General features: G+C 37.2%; 8 protein-coding genes across 8 annotated transcripts; 4 read left to right on the top strand and 4 right to left on the bottom strand.

The window, feature by feature from the left end:
- Positions 1 to 57: 57 nt before the first annotated feature.
- BmR1_04g08270 (hypothetical protein) lies at positions 58 to 1,278 on the bottom strand (the record flags this gene model as incomplete). Its single annotated transcript, XM_012794792.1, has 1 exon — positions 58 to 1,278. One exon carries the CDS (start codon positions 1,276 to 1,278, stop codon positions 58 to 60), a length of 1,221 nt encoding a protein of 406 aa, XP_012650246.1.
- On the bottom strand, positions 1,384 to 1,649 carry BmR1_04g08265 (hypothetical protein; the record flags this gene model as incomplete). Its single annotated transcript, XM_012794791.1, has 2 exons — positions 1,384 to 1,549; positions 1,582 to 1,649. The coding sequence occupies 2 exons, from the start codon at positions 1,647 to 1,649 to the stop codon at positions 1,384 to 1,386; spliced, it is 234 nt and encodes a 77-aa protein (XP_012650245.1).
- Positions 1,650 to 1,835: 186 nt separating this feature from the next.
- BmR1_04g08260 (26S proteasome regulatory subunit N9) lies at positions 1,836 to 3,090 on the top strand (the record flags this gene model as incomplete). Its single annotated transcript, XM_012794790.1, has 6 exons — positions 1,836 to 2,186; positions 2,207 to 2,347; positions 2,371 to 2,670; positions 2,693 to 2,833; positions 2,855 to 2,970; positions 2,991 to 3,090. 6 exons carry the CDS (start codon positions 1,836 to 1,838, stop codon positions 3,088 to 3,090), a joined length of 1,149 nt encoding a protein of 382 aa, XP_012650244.1.
- Positions 3,111 to 4,363, bottom strand: BmR1_04g08255 (O-sialoglycoprotein endopeptidase; the record flags this gene model as incomplete). Its single annotated transcript, XM_021482671.1, has 3 exons — positions 3,111 to 3,220; positions 3,241 to 3,318; positions 3,340 to 4,363. 3 exons carry the CDS (start codon positions 4,361 to 4,363, stop codon positions 3,111 to 3,113), a joined length of 1,212 nt encoding a protein of 403 aa, XP_021337857.1.
- Positions 4,364 to 4,615: 252 nt separating this feature from the next.
- BmR1_04g08250 (hypothetical protein) lies at positions 4,616 to 5,494 on the bottom strand (the record flags this gene model as incomplete). The annotated part of the gene is made up of 1 exon (XM_012794788.1): positions 4,616 to 5,494. One exon carries the CDS (start codon positions 5,492 to 5,494, stop codon positions 4,616 to 4,618), a length of 879 nt encoding a protein of 292 aa, XP_012650242.1.
- Positions 5,651 to 8,017, top strand: BmR1_04g08245 (Dynamin family; the record flags this gene model as incomplete). Its single annotated transcript, XM_012794787.1, has 5 exons — positions 5,651 to 6,430; positions 6,454 to 6,599; positions 6,621 to 7,569; positions 7,590 to 7,881; positions 7,902 to 8,017. 5 exons carry the CDS (start codon positions 5,651 to 5,653, stop codon positions 8,015 to 8,017), a joined length of 2,283 nt encoding a protein of 760 aa, XP_012650241.1.
- BmR1_04g08242 (cysteine-rich PDZ-binding protein, putative (CRIPT)) lies at positions 10,644 to 11,002 on the top strand (the record flags this gene model as incomplete). Its single annotated transcript, XM_012794786.1, has 4 exons — positions 10,644 to 10,707; positions 10,749 to 10,806; positions 10,828 to 10,899; positions 10,924 to 11,002. 4 exons carry the CDS (start codon positions 10,644 to 10,646, stop codon positions 11,000 to 11,002), a joined length of 273 nt encoding a protein of 90 aa, XP_012650240.1.
- On the top strand, positions 11,321 to 13,168 carry BmR1_04g08240 (Protein kinase domain; the record flags this gene model as incomplete). The annotated part of the gene is made up of 1 exon (XM_012794785.1): positions 11,321 to 13,168. One exon carries the CDS (start codon positions 11,321 to 11,323, stop codon positions 13,166 to 13,168), a length of 1,848 nt encoding a protein of 615 aa, XP_012650239.1.
- Between the last annotated feature and the right edge of the window lie 13 nt (positions 13,169 to 13,181).

The raw sequence follows: 13,181 nt of genomic DNA, 5'->3' as shown, positions 1-13,181 counted from the left end.
ATGTCGTTGTGTGGGGGTTTTAATTGAAAATTTTAATTTTTACACAGAATCAAGTGATCAAATCGCGGCATTAGTATCTAAATCTTTGCGCGATACGTTGCGTTTTTTCTTTCGGTGTGCCCTAGAGCTACTAGCAACAATAGAATTGGTTACAGTTGCAGCTCGTTGTTTAGACAATTGTTTGGGCCGTCCCCCAACTTTTAATTTGGGGGGTTTGAAACGCATGTCGATCTTTTCAACCGCTTCTGCTTCTGTCTTACCAGTTCTGCTCTTATCCTTATGTAAACCCACTTTGCCCATTACGTGTCCCATCCTAGACACATTTCCCATATTAGCAGTGGAACCTGAAGTGGTACTAGAGCCAGTGGCATTATTGGAGGTGGTATTTGCGGTACCGTATGCCATGGTTTGCTTTAGTGCGTGTTTTGGAATGTGTTGGGGCATTGGAAAATCGTATTTACCAACATCGCCACTCCTTTTCGTAAACTTGCCAAGTCCACACACTTTTTTAACGCCTCCACCAGTGTTGTTGCCAACGTTGGTGCGTTTGATGTACCTATTGATATTGAGGAAACCGCCAGAATAGTTTATAGGCCCATTTGTGCTGGTTCCGCCTTTATCACCAGCATTTACACCGTTACGGGTCCCACTATTGTCGTGTGTGACTGTGTTGTTTTTGTGTCTAATTGCCTGCAACATTTTGACCAAAGAAGGCCACTTTTTGCCACCACTGTTGGCAAATGCCGACTGTTTGTGACGATTTCCGTGTTTGCTTTTGAGCGGATGCAACACAACTGGCTTGCCATCTGATGTCTTTAACCCGTGCCACATATCGCCAGGGTTGTCGCACATATTTAAATGGGTTACATTCTGCCTCATGTTGACCAGTCCCCCAGTGCTATCGACGCTGGACCCGTCGCCGCCATCGGATTCGTGCACCTCAATTTGCCTAGTTTTTTTATGTTGTCTATGCCTAGCATCACTGCCGTGAATGCTGGTACGGATGATATTGGCCCGTTCCTTAACGTACAGCAGGTAGTCGGTGTACTCGCTTGGTATTGAGCAGCTTTCACACGTGCTATCAGCATGTCCAAGGCTCGAAATGTTACAAAGACTGATACAGTCAGACTCGCTGCGGACCTCACAAGCATTAGAAACGGATTTTTCCACATACACTGTGCGCTGGCTGTACTCCAACTGTGTGAGAAGGTTGGGTGTGAGCTTCTCTGATGTATGAGAGGAAGCGTTTGTGGCCTTTCCGCGACGTTTTTCAACCATAGTTGTAAAGGCTATGTAGGTGTGCTTGGGTTTTGGTGGTAAATTGAGCTGTTGTGGTAAACTACTCCAGAGGGCGTAGGTATGCCGAAGTGACGAGCTACTTAGTTACAAATTGGAATGAACCCATCCAAAACGAAATGTACATGGAACAGGACTATTGGATGAACGGAATGGTTTTGTGCGATAGGGGCCGCATTCAGTCACCTTAAGGGTGACTAACCATGGGGACGCAACCCCCATAACGACTTTGTACGTGGGCATTTTAACCCGCCTAATTCATTCCATTAATAGCAGTCACTATACATGTAAATTTCTTTGTTTTTAGGATATTTCTGGATTTTTTCGTTGCTGCCCTTGTTGTAGTTATCCATCACAGTAGTAGTTAGTAATTGGATTAGTATATATTGTTATCTGAAGGGTCAATAGGGGATGTGCCTTTTTATGTGCTTAACCATCTTAACTTACTAATTTAGTCATTAGATATGGCAGTTGAGTTGAACTTCTGGAGAGAAGTGTGCTTTCGGTAGGGTCTGTGTGGCGTGGTCAGTCGGTTTGTCATGAACGGGTCGGTGGAAGAACTATTAAATCGCTTATCGGCGATTAACGACAGGTGTTATCTGCTGGTGGATGAAATAAAAAATTACATGTCAAACAAACTTTACCATGAGTTAACCCTAGCACTCATCGAGTTGTTTACCATGTCTGAAATATCTTGCAATGACAGACTTCTTTTATTTGAAATGATAGTGCATCCTATCAAAAATGATCTGAACATTTTGAAGTTCTCACATATTTTACGCCTGTCCTCTGAACATCTAGAGCCTTTAGCGTCACTAGATCAATTGTCTAAATATGACAATTACTTATCAACAGACACTCAAGCCAGTTTTATGATTAAAATTGCAAAGGTGCATGCTTAATTACTTAGTCATACCACCATACTCGGAATCAATCCTACGACCAAAGTTTGAAGCTTTTGGAGGAAGTAAAACCTGAGATAGAATCCGGATTTGGCTTGGACATAACGGTAATCTCAGCCTATTACAAAGTGTCAGCGAATCTAAATAAGGTAATCAATGAAGTTTCATTTAGGCAACGCACAAATACAATTCATGGTACCAGGACTCACTCATGTACCTAAACTACACTCCTCTGGATAGTATCAGTCCAACTGAACGTGATGAATTGGCACTGGATATAGCAATTGCCTCGATTGCAGCGCCAGATAACTACAATTTTGGTGCTGTTCTAATTCAGCCACTAATCAACACGTGTTTGAAACAGCACTCCACATTTGGCTGGGTATACGCAATTTTAATGGCTCTTAATGATGGCGACTTCACACAATACGATGAGATAATTTCAAAATATAAAGTCCAAATCAGCCATTCCGTACGATAAACAATTTATTCAGGAATTAAATCATCACAAAGAGCAACTCCAAAGAAAAATTACACTTATGGCATTCCTGAAACTCGTGTTTAGAAAGGCTAAGAAACAACGCATATTTACATTCGAAGAAATATCCCAGAATTGTCGGATTCCAATAGATGAGGTAACCAGCCATATTACCTAGGTGGAATACTTGCTTCTAAAAGCTATGTGCAACAATGTGGTTAAGGGTAAAATTAACCAGGTTGAGCAGATCGTCAGTTTTACGTGGGTTCAACCTAGGATAATCGACTCAACAAAGTAATTACATTGTTATGTAGATTGACAGTTCTCCTAGATGGGGTTAACGAGTGGAATCAACAACTAAAAGCGCTCATAAACAAGCTCAAAGAAATTACTCCAGAGTTACTAGTGTCGTGAAATGCACAAATTGACACGTGTTACCGCCAATGTATTATCGTTTCGTCTGTACGGTACCTTTGAGACACCGTCATTTCCTCTAATTTTGCGGATTTCTTGGTTACTTGATATTCTAGCAGCCCAGTGTAACCTACATTAACCACATTCTACCGATCATAATGCCATTGTCAATACAGTAGCGTTCGTCCATAGGACACAATTTCGCGCCACGGCATTCAGCCATTTTGCCTGAATTAATCCATAGGATACCAATCATTTCCTGCAATCTTCTATTGCAGCCAACGCCGCCCACAAGCAATACCGAATCTGCATTGGTAAACGACATAGCCCTTTCAGTAATTTCTACGAGCATGGCAAATAAAATTTCCTGTACAGAATAACAGACATCTTCAGCGTGGAATTCGTTTAGGTCAACGTCTTTCTGGGTTTCTAATTTAACATATTCCAAATCGTTGGTTAATGACCTAGTGCCTACTGAACATGTATCTTGAAAGTCCCTACTTTTTGCATCCTGAACGAAAGTGTAATTACCATCGCATAGTGGTTTTAGTGCTTCATTTTGCACGGTTTCAAAGCGTTTAATCGCCATATTTGGATGCCTGGATATTAAAAGCTCTAGTTTGCTAACTATGCCATTCAGGGCGCAATCCATGCCTTTTAGCGCTATGGGCAAGGGTAGTAACTTATGCTTAATTGTGGCTTTTTGGGCCAGCAGTTCAATGGACAGTCCAGGTGCCGGGTAATTTGGTAATTTAAGCAGCCTGGCAACGCGGTCTATCACATTACCTGCGGCAATGTCCAACGTCTCCCCTATAACCGAGTAGACACGGCGATTCCTGTCAAATACTAGCACTTGAGTATTGCCTCCCGATACATAAAGGACGGCAGGATCGGAGAATTGACTGATAAATCTGCCCATTTCAACATGTGCCACGCAATGGTTGACGCAGACAACTGGAGCTGAGGTTAATAAGTGTAAAACCTTCGCGGCCACTGAGCCCACATACAGGCATGAACCAAAACCTGGTCCCTTGGTATAACAAATCAATCCAATTTGCGATAAAGTAATACATGATTCGTTGAGTGCTAATTTGATCAATTGTGCTATGTGTTGGCGATGATGCCGAGCGACACAACGGGGAAAGAATCCTTCTCCTGCAGGCGCAGCAAAAGTCCGTCGCACATTGGACAAGATACGGCATTTTGAATCTAGTATCCCAATTGCCAACTTATTTGCACTGCATTCGATGCCTATTGTATACTTTGGGCACATTCTGCCTAGCACTATAATTACAACCCACGCCCACAGTATTATTCACTTAGATATAATAACTGTCAGAAAATCAACTATTCATGTTGTGCATTTTAGTAATATTTGTACCTTTATTCTCTGATTACTTTTAATGGTGAATGTTTATTAGTTGTGATGACTAGGGAACACAAATAATGTGATTTTAGAATGTTATTGGTACGATTTTTTTAATTGGAGAAAAGTATACATTAAAATACAATAAAATTGAATTTATCAAGAAAAATTCTGTCTAAGCTCATTTCCCCGCCCAATCAACTCCTTGTATTCCTTGTTATTCACCTGCCTAATTGTGTCCCCTAGGATGCTCTTAACTGCACTGCCAATAACATAGCCTTCATCTTCGCCATAAATGGCATGAGCATGTTGTGCCTGGTCGTTCATGGCCAAAAGTTGTTCCTCAGCTGACAATCCCCAAAGATCAATTGCTTTGTGTTTCTTGATAAACTCCTTTTGCATCTCCTTATAATCAACATAGAATCCCTCTTCGTGTAATTCTCTCAGGCTCTTTAGGGAAGTTTTAATGTCTGTCCCTTCGTCGTCCGCCGCGCCAGTTGTGGCCGTAATAATAGGATCATCGTTTCCGCCATTCAGAGTACTCTCTGGCACAGTCTGGTCATTTTTAGTGTCTTTCACAGTGTATTTATTCCGTTCCTTGGGCTTAGGCAAGTTTCTACATTTATCCTCAATGTACTCTCCAAACTCGTCCAACAAGTGTCTCAAGGATATGTCGCAATCGGAAGGTTTTGTATAGTATCCGTTCTTTTCTTCTACATACAAAGCACGCAATAAGTGCCGCATCTTTTTACGAATGTTTGGATTGCTAATATCCGTCAAGCGTATAGTTTCTCCCCTATCCAGCAAATAGAGATATTCTTTGAGTTCATCATTGAAGTTGAATTTGTGTACTAAATCAACAGTTAGACGCAGAAATTCAGCTTGAAGGTAGACAAAATTTGGTTGTTCGTGATGTTTAGTGGTGTGGTTGCGTTGTAAGAAGTTGTACGATCGTTTTTTGGGGATTTCGACGTCATTATAGGACGGTGGTGAGGACAATAATGGTCCTCTATTCCTATCACTTTTATTGGCACCCATTATGGGTAATTTGGGGCTAATTATTAGGAATTTGGTCTGTTTGGCAAAGAAAAGTCGTTGATAGTGTAATGGTCATATTGTGTGGCATTGCAGTGTATACTGTGTATACACACCGTATGTGTATATATACTAATTTAGAGTATTGACGTCACAGAAATGAGTGGTGATAATACCTTGTATAGTAACGTGCGTTGCTTCATCGATCTTATTGATGATCTCCGTGATATTGGATTGCAGCAATATATCAATTTGCCGCGAATATGTGTGGTAGGTACCCAAAGCAGTGGCAAAAGTAGTGTGCTGGAGAGCATAGTTGGGATTGATTTTTTGCCAAGGGGGGAGGGGATAGTAACGAGAAGGCCAATTGAGTTCAGGTTGGTACATTTGGTAGGCGATGGCGATACAAAGGCCTACGCCGTATTTGACAATGACGGTCAGAAGTTCTACGACTTCAATAAGGTCAGAGATCATATAGTCAAACTCACGAACAAAGATGCTGGTGAAAATTGCGGGATAATTGACTCTCCCATCATTCTTTCTATTCACTCTCCCAATTGTCCAGACCTTTCCCTAATTGATCTACCTGGCATTACCAGAGTACCCATTAAGAACAGCGACCAAACTGACGATATTGAAAAGCTTACTAGAGACATGGCAATGAAATATGCATCCGATCATCGAACCCTGATCCTAGCGGTTTTGGCTGCCAACGTTGACATGTCCACCAGCGATGCTTTGCAGCTAGCGCGAAGGGCCGATCCTCAAGGCCTTAGAACCTTAGGAGTCATCACCAAAATTGACCTAATGGATCGTGGAGTAGATGCTTCGCATATGATACTAAATGATGATGTACCACTAAGATTGGGATATACTGGAGTTAAAAATAGATCTCAAAAGGATATTAACGAGGGGGTCAGTATCTCTCAGGCATTGGAGGTAGGCTATATCATTTTACGTAGAATGAGAAAGAGTTTTTTGATAATCATTCTGTATACAAGAACCTAAACCCCTCATTATTCGGAATACCCTCGCTCATTAATAAGCTAACGGATGTACTATTTTTACACATCAAGCACTTGATCCCAGATATCCACAACGAATTAATGTATATAGACAGTTAATTTAGTGCTAAAACTAAGATTGTATCTGAGAAATTGGCTGCAATCGGAGATAATGTGCCACAAACTGAGGCTGAACAAGTGCAAATGTTGTGGGCACTAATTGCCGATTATTGTAACATATTCGCTAGTACAATCAAGGGCAAATATACCGCAAGATTGCAAACTATGTTTGAGGCGGAGATTGCAGTCGGCAGCCAAATTAGGGGTATTTTTAACGAGTTGCTAGAAGAATACGTGGGTAAACCTATTACTTCTGGTATGTCAAATCACGATATTGACCAGGCGATACGGTTGCACGAGGGAGATAGTTTACCTGGCTTCCCTTCACTAGACACTTTCGAATTCCTAATACTCCCTTATTTGAAAAAGATCGTCCCCGATGTATTTTCCTGTCTCGACAAAATTAATTCGACTCTTATAACCCTGTCAAACAATATTTCTAATAGAGTTTTTAACAGATTTCCTGCCCTTGGCTCTGAGGTTTTGAACGTATCTCTGGAGATATTTAAGCGCGAATACGACGTAACCAGTAGAATATTGAATGATTTTATCACTTCTGAGACTACATATTTGTTTACAAATGACTCTAAATATCTGTTGGATAATTTCCGTATCATGTGCAACGATATTTCGGATAAGGAAGATAATTCGAGTAACGTCAAAGAACCGCAACAAAGAACTATTACAGATAAAGCTTCTCAAATGGTTCACGCTGCACAACAGAAAATCAGCAAGGCTTGGGATTCCATGGAAAAGACCAGATACAGCGCTACATTTATCAAGGAAATCCGTCGTAGGCTAGATTGTTATTTCGAAATTGTGTTACGTAATGTAAGAGACTCAGTTCCCAAGATAATTGGAAAGTTTCTAGTCAGAAAAATACTTGAAAATATGCAATTTGAAATATATTCTACGCTCAACAAACAGCCCCAGCTTGGATTGTTGTTAGGAGAGGTAATTAAATAGTTATTTAGCCACCGCACATTCACAAGGAGAGAATGGCACTTAAGAATCAACTAGAGATTATGAAACGGTCCATTTGTATAATCCAAAGGGATGGTAATTTTAATAACGCTAACAATCTGGAACCATCGATCACTTTTGAAGTGAGCACCCTACTAAAGACCATGCATTTTAAAAATAAAACAGGTCACTCCAGGCATGAAAATGTGAATTCTAAACACGACAGTAATAGGGAAAATGCTAGAAATGAGGTTAGGGATAGCAAGATAAATGAATCTAATACTGATAGTGGGTATAAATTCGGTAAGTCTAGGTTGACACAGATAAATGTCACACCAATCCCTATTACTCCAGCAGGTTTGATCGCAAGGAATACATGAAGCAAGGCTTTCACAGTTCTAGAAATCCGATTGTGGGAAATCCCCTTTTTGACCACTAACGCACATGCGTCTTTATGTAAAGAAAAACTTATCTATTGTTTGTTGACACACAAAGTTATGGTGTGACTTGGTTTTTATGTTTTTAATTTATACCGCCACATAGTTAACATTGTGCCTGCTAATTAATATCATATTTGCCTAATGCGTTGATTGGTGATTGGTGATTAGTGATTAGTGAGTGTCAAGTTGTAACATCAATTGTTGTGAGTGTGGTATCTTATTTCAAAATGAATTGTTAGCGGTAGTAAATAAGGTGTCTAAATGTTGCTATGTATTGTAAATTTTGTTCAATAATCTTATTATTTGCAAAAAGGCTATTCAAAATTACAATTATTTAGCTATTATGTCTAACTTGGCAAACTATCTGCTTTTGCATAAATAGTTCGTTAATGATGTTGTCAAATACGCGTTATTTATCTATAAATTAATAATTGATGTAAATTTTAAATAAATCATGCAGAGTAAAAACCATTGGAGGGATACATATTTCACAATTTTAAAGATGTAACAAATTAATAATTCATTCGGTCACATTGAATAATGATTTAACACATAATTTAAGTGTGGTTATTTAATGGAATGATTAATCATATACAGCATAGTATATTGATTATTTGTTAATAATCAAGTGTATATAATATATTTGTAATTATTCGTAATAATGATGTGACTAATGTGATTTTATGATAGTGGATTGTGAAATGTTCTAAATAAATTTGTAAATAACACGTTTGCTTAATACAAGAACTCTAATGATAGAGTTATGAAAATGTAGTATTACAAATTTTAAAATTGCCTACACAGTGAGAGATTGTTCTGCATGAAGAAGTAAAAGAATGTTTTGCTGGTAAATATGGCTAAAAGGCATTGGCATGTATAGTGAATATATTACTGTGGATAGCCAGGTGAAATACCATGCAATATCAGGAATAATTTTTCTAAATTAAATTTGGTATTCAATATCATACATGAGGATATGGTTAGATGCGGTGACAATAAGGCGTACGCAATTAGTCTTAAATGTATAGAATTATATCTGCTGCGTTACCATCAGAATGCAATAAAACAATCGACAGTCTGAGTATATTTTATTTCATCCTTCACACATACACTCGTATACATTATATTGAATACGTATTTGCGAAGTTTCTATATAACAGGTAGAAATGGAACTTGAATTATAATGAGCCATTATGTTTTAATCGAATTATTTTGACATAATCATCTTTAAAAGGCGGGATGGAGATACTACTAATAATAAAGAACAATTAGAAACATACAATAAATCCATATAACATTTGCTTCAATTTTTGCAAGCGTAATTATAATTAATTCTGACATCTTTTCATTCTATATAATCCTCCTTTATATAGTATTGGTAAGGTAAAAATATATATTGTATTGGGTTTTAAAGCTTAACATATCTATTTTGATATCTTTGTGGAACCGATTTTAAACATTTTGAGGTATTTAATGAAATCATCACATAAATATTATCTATTAAAATGATTTCAGTAAAATTAAATTTCAGAAATGAAATATCCGCCCTTAAAATATCACCTATATTATATTCATTTTCAGTGGGCGGTAAAATAAAAATCGGTACAACTGTGGCTGTTTAATCGCCTTCCTAAGTTTAACTGTTATGATCATGCATCTTACAATTGTAGTATTTATTTGTTTTATAAATTTCTGTGAGGATCTGCTAATATATTAATTCTGGCTATTCTTCTCGTCACTTTCCACTATCTTCTTCTTATTCTTATGTTTTTTCTTTTCATTTTTATAATTTAAATTGTGTTAGTTTTCTTGTGACTGATGTTTGTGGTTTCATTTATTAATGTTATATATAGCTCATAGAAATTTTTGTTGTTGCATAAATTAGCACACTAACAATATTTGATAACTTGCTACACTGTCTATACTGTTACTATTGGTAGAATATACAAGATCTGATTTTTCATCATATATTTTGTCACAGATGCTTCAGATGTCATACCCGTTCATAAATTTCTCATTTAGTACATTATTCTTGGGATAATGGTAATAATAACAATAATTTTCGATAGATTGCCAACTTTTGGTAACAATATTAGCATTGAATGAGTCTACCTCTCAATTCAGTAAATAATGCCATATAACCCATTGGGTATTTGGTATATCTGCGTCATATCCGAACCTTCATACCTTTATTATTGAATGCAATTTATTTTAATATGTATTCTACATCTAACTTAGTCTTGTATCTACCATTTTCTATAACTTTAATGGTATACATATAATATTTTTTTATATTCATAGTCAACGCATATTTCATCTATCATAATGTGTAATAGTTTCATTATCTCATCCAACTTCATTAAAATAATAATTGTATAATATAACTATTATATTATAGTAATTCATACTTTATCAATGTGTAATAAGTTGCAACATACATAATGGATACCCTTAGACTATTATATAATTTCTACAACACACAGCATTATGCATAACAACCCGCAAGATAGTACGAATATATAAAATAATTTTAAATATACAATTCTACATAAACCTATAACATTTGTTCATAGAATGACAACAATTGTGTATTGGCTGTAAGGAGTGATATGTATATATGTCGGGATGCCGTGCGAAAAATGCGAAAGTAAGATGCGATCGTTAGTAACACCTAATGTATCGAGAGATGGTAAATAACATAACATTTAGGTTAGTAATAACAGATTGTAGGAAGTAAAAGGCAGGTTGGAGTGAATAAATTGGTAGAGATTAGAGGTAATAGAAATTTGTATGTCATTTATTGATATAGCAACGACGTTTCTAAAGGAGTGTGCAAAATATGCAAAACCCAATTGAGAATAAATGGAAAATACTGTCCTTCGTGGTAAGAAGTGGCATGATTAAGTGCCTATAGGGAAGGGAAATGTAACATTTGCGGGAAGAAAATGATTGATTTAAGCGGGCATAATATGTCAATGGTATAAGTAAAATCATTCAATTTGCATGATAATTAAACTAGAATATTGCTATACGCCTAGCAGAGCGAGAATAATCATGGGACACTGGCGTGCATAGTGGAGCTGCACCTTTACGCCCATTCTATGCAATAGAAATCATATTTATAGTAGCTTAAAATCCAAATAGAACTATTAGTCTAATATCAATACTTTTTTTGTCTCCGAAATGAATTGTGTTCAAAAGTGGATTCGCCATGGACTCTAATTAGGCACAGAAATTTGTTAGGTATGTTCTAATGGAAGTAATTTTTGATTTTTTTATTGGATAATCTATGTTTGAGTACCATGGATAGAAAGGATTGTGAATCTTTGCCAAAGAAAAGTTCACTTTGTGACATTAGAGACGGTCCCTACAATTTCACTGACAATACATTAAATACCGTAGGTAGCTTAACATCGACCAAGTGTATATCACTAGAAACTCGTAACGAAGATTTAGAAAAATCAAAATGTGGTAGTGCAGACTCCTCAACTCCTATTTTATGCAATTCGCTTGGCGGCATCAAAGTATTTCACGTTTCTTCTAGTATCTTTGCCAATTTAAACATTTTGAAGCCGCTAGGAAAAGGCTCCTTTGCAAAAGTTTGGCTTGTACAAGACTCAAAAACTGGGCAACAATTAGCAGCGAAATTGCTTCAACCTCAAGCTTTCCCAAATCCTGGAGTTGTTGCAAAATTATTTGCAAAAGAAATAGCAAATTTGGCTGCAAGCCAATGTCTGGGCGTTGTAAAATTTCATCGTCTGATTGTAGGTAAAGAGGGTATACTTTTATTGCAAGAATATGCAACTGCAGGAAATTTATGGCAACATAAAGTTCCAGATGTATTTGGAGTATTTATTCAGATTGTACAAGCATTATTGCATTTGAGAGATGTACAGGTCGTGCATAGAGATTTGAAACCTACAAATATATTTATGTGTAGCAATGGAAGATTGGTTATAGGAGATTTCGGTTGGTCTGAAATGCTACAAAATATGAGAGATGTGAATACGCGTGGTTATGTTAATAATGATAATCTGAGATATTACAATGAGGTGATTCATATTATGGAAAAATATTTGAATGTAAAAGTCGACACTTTGAAAGAATCTGATAATGAAAATAAAGGTCAGGAATGGCCTGGCACATTCGAAATAAATCCACCTGAAGTATTGCTGAATTGTGGCCCTTTCAATGAAAAAATTGATAACTATGCATTGGGAATGGTATTTTTAATGTTATTAACAGGCAGATTTATTTGTAGGCCTAAGAATAAAGAGGTTAATGCAATTGTTAAAGGTTTGATGAGCACTTTGAAAACTTTAAGGACTCCCAATCCACATAGGAGTTTTAAAGTCTCAAAAGCTTCCTGGAACCTTTTCCTCGGATTAACTGATCCAGACACTAATTCCAGATTCGCACTTGAGGATGTCCTTCATCATCCCTGGACTAGAAACAAATTTTCATATTTCTGTCCCAACAAATGGACCATTTGGCATCCTAAAGTCAGATTTGCGTGGATAAATGCAGTTCCCCCTTTACCAATGAATGTACCTATCAATAAACTTAACGACGTTGATACTGCAGTTGATGATTTTAATGAAACTGCTAGAGTTGATTCTGCCAGATCCATAACATCATCTGCAATGGTTGATTCGTCGAGAACGATTGGTGCTTCTACAACAATAGATTGTGCTAGGGGCATATTGAATAAATCAATTAGGACATCCGCCATGTATGGCGCAGGGAGTGATGTAACTTTAGAGAGGAAATGTGTTTCTGATTATAAGAGTTTACGGGTTTTATCAGATTCATCTTCTGGTTTTGATGGTGATGTACATCGCAGTAAGAATAGAGTTGTGGATTCAACAAAACTTGTTGAACTTGAATCACGTATTGCGACAATATCTGCCAATAAATTAACAAATGATGATGTAAAATTGGTTAATAGGCACGTGTGCCTGACGAGTCGTATATCCACACACATTTTACAAGATGACAAGTGTCAACATATATCTACATATCGGACACCATCTGTACATTCATTACAATCTCAACAATCATTGAATCAACCAGTAATGCCTTTAAAACAAGCACTCAACCCCAAACCCTTGAATATTAAGGAGAATATGCCAAATTTCGTCCCTTTCTGACTCCATTGTACTT

This window comes from Babesia microti, chromosome IV (assembly GCF_000691945.2).
Source record: "Babesia microti strain RI chromosome IV, complete genome".
Taxonomy (NCBI): Eukaryota; Apicomplexa; class Aconoidasida; order Piroplasmida; family Babesiidae; genus Babesia; species Babesia microti.
Note: the sequence above shows the minus strand (reverse complement) of the source record. Positions and strands in the feature narration are given on the sequence as shown.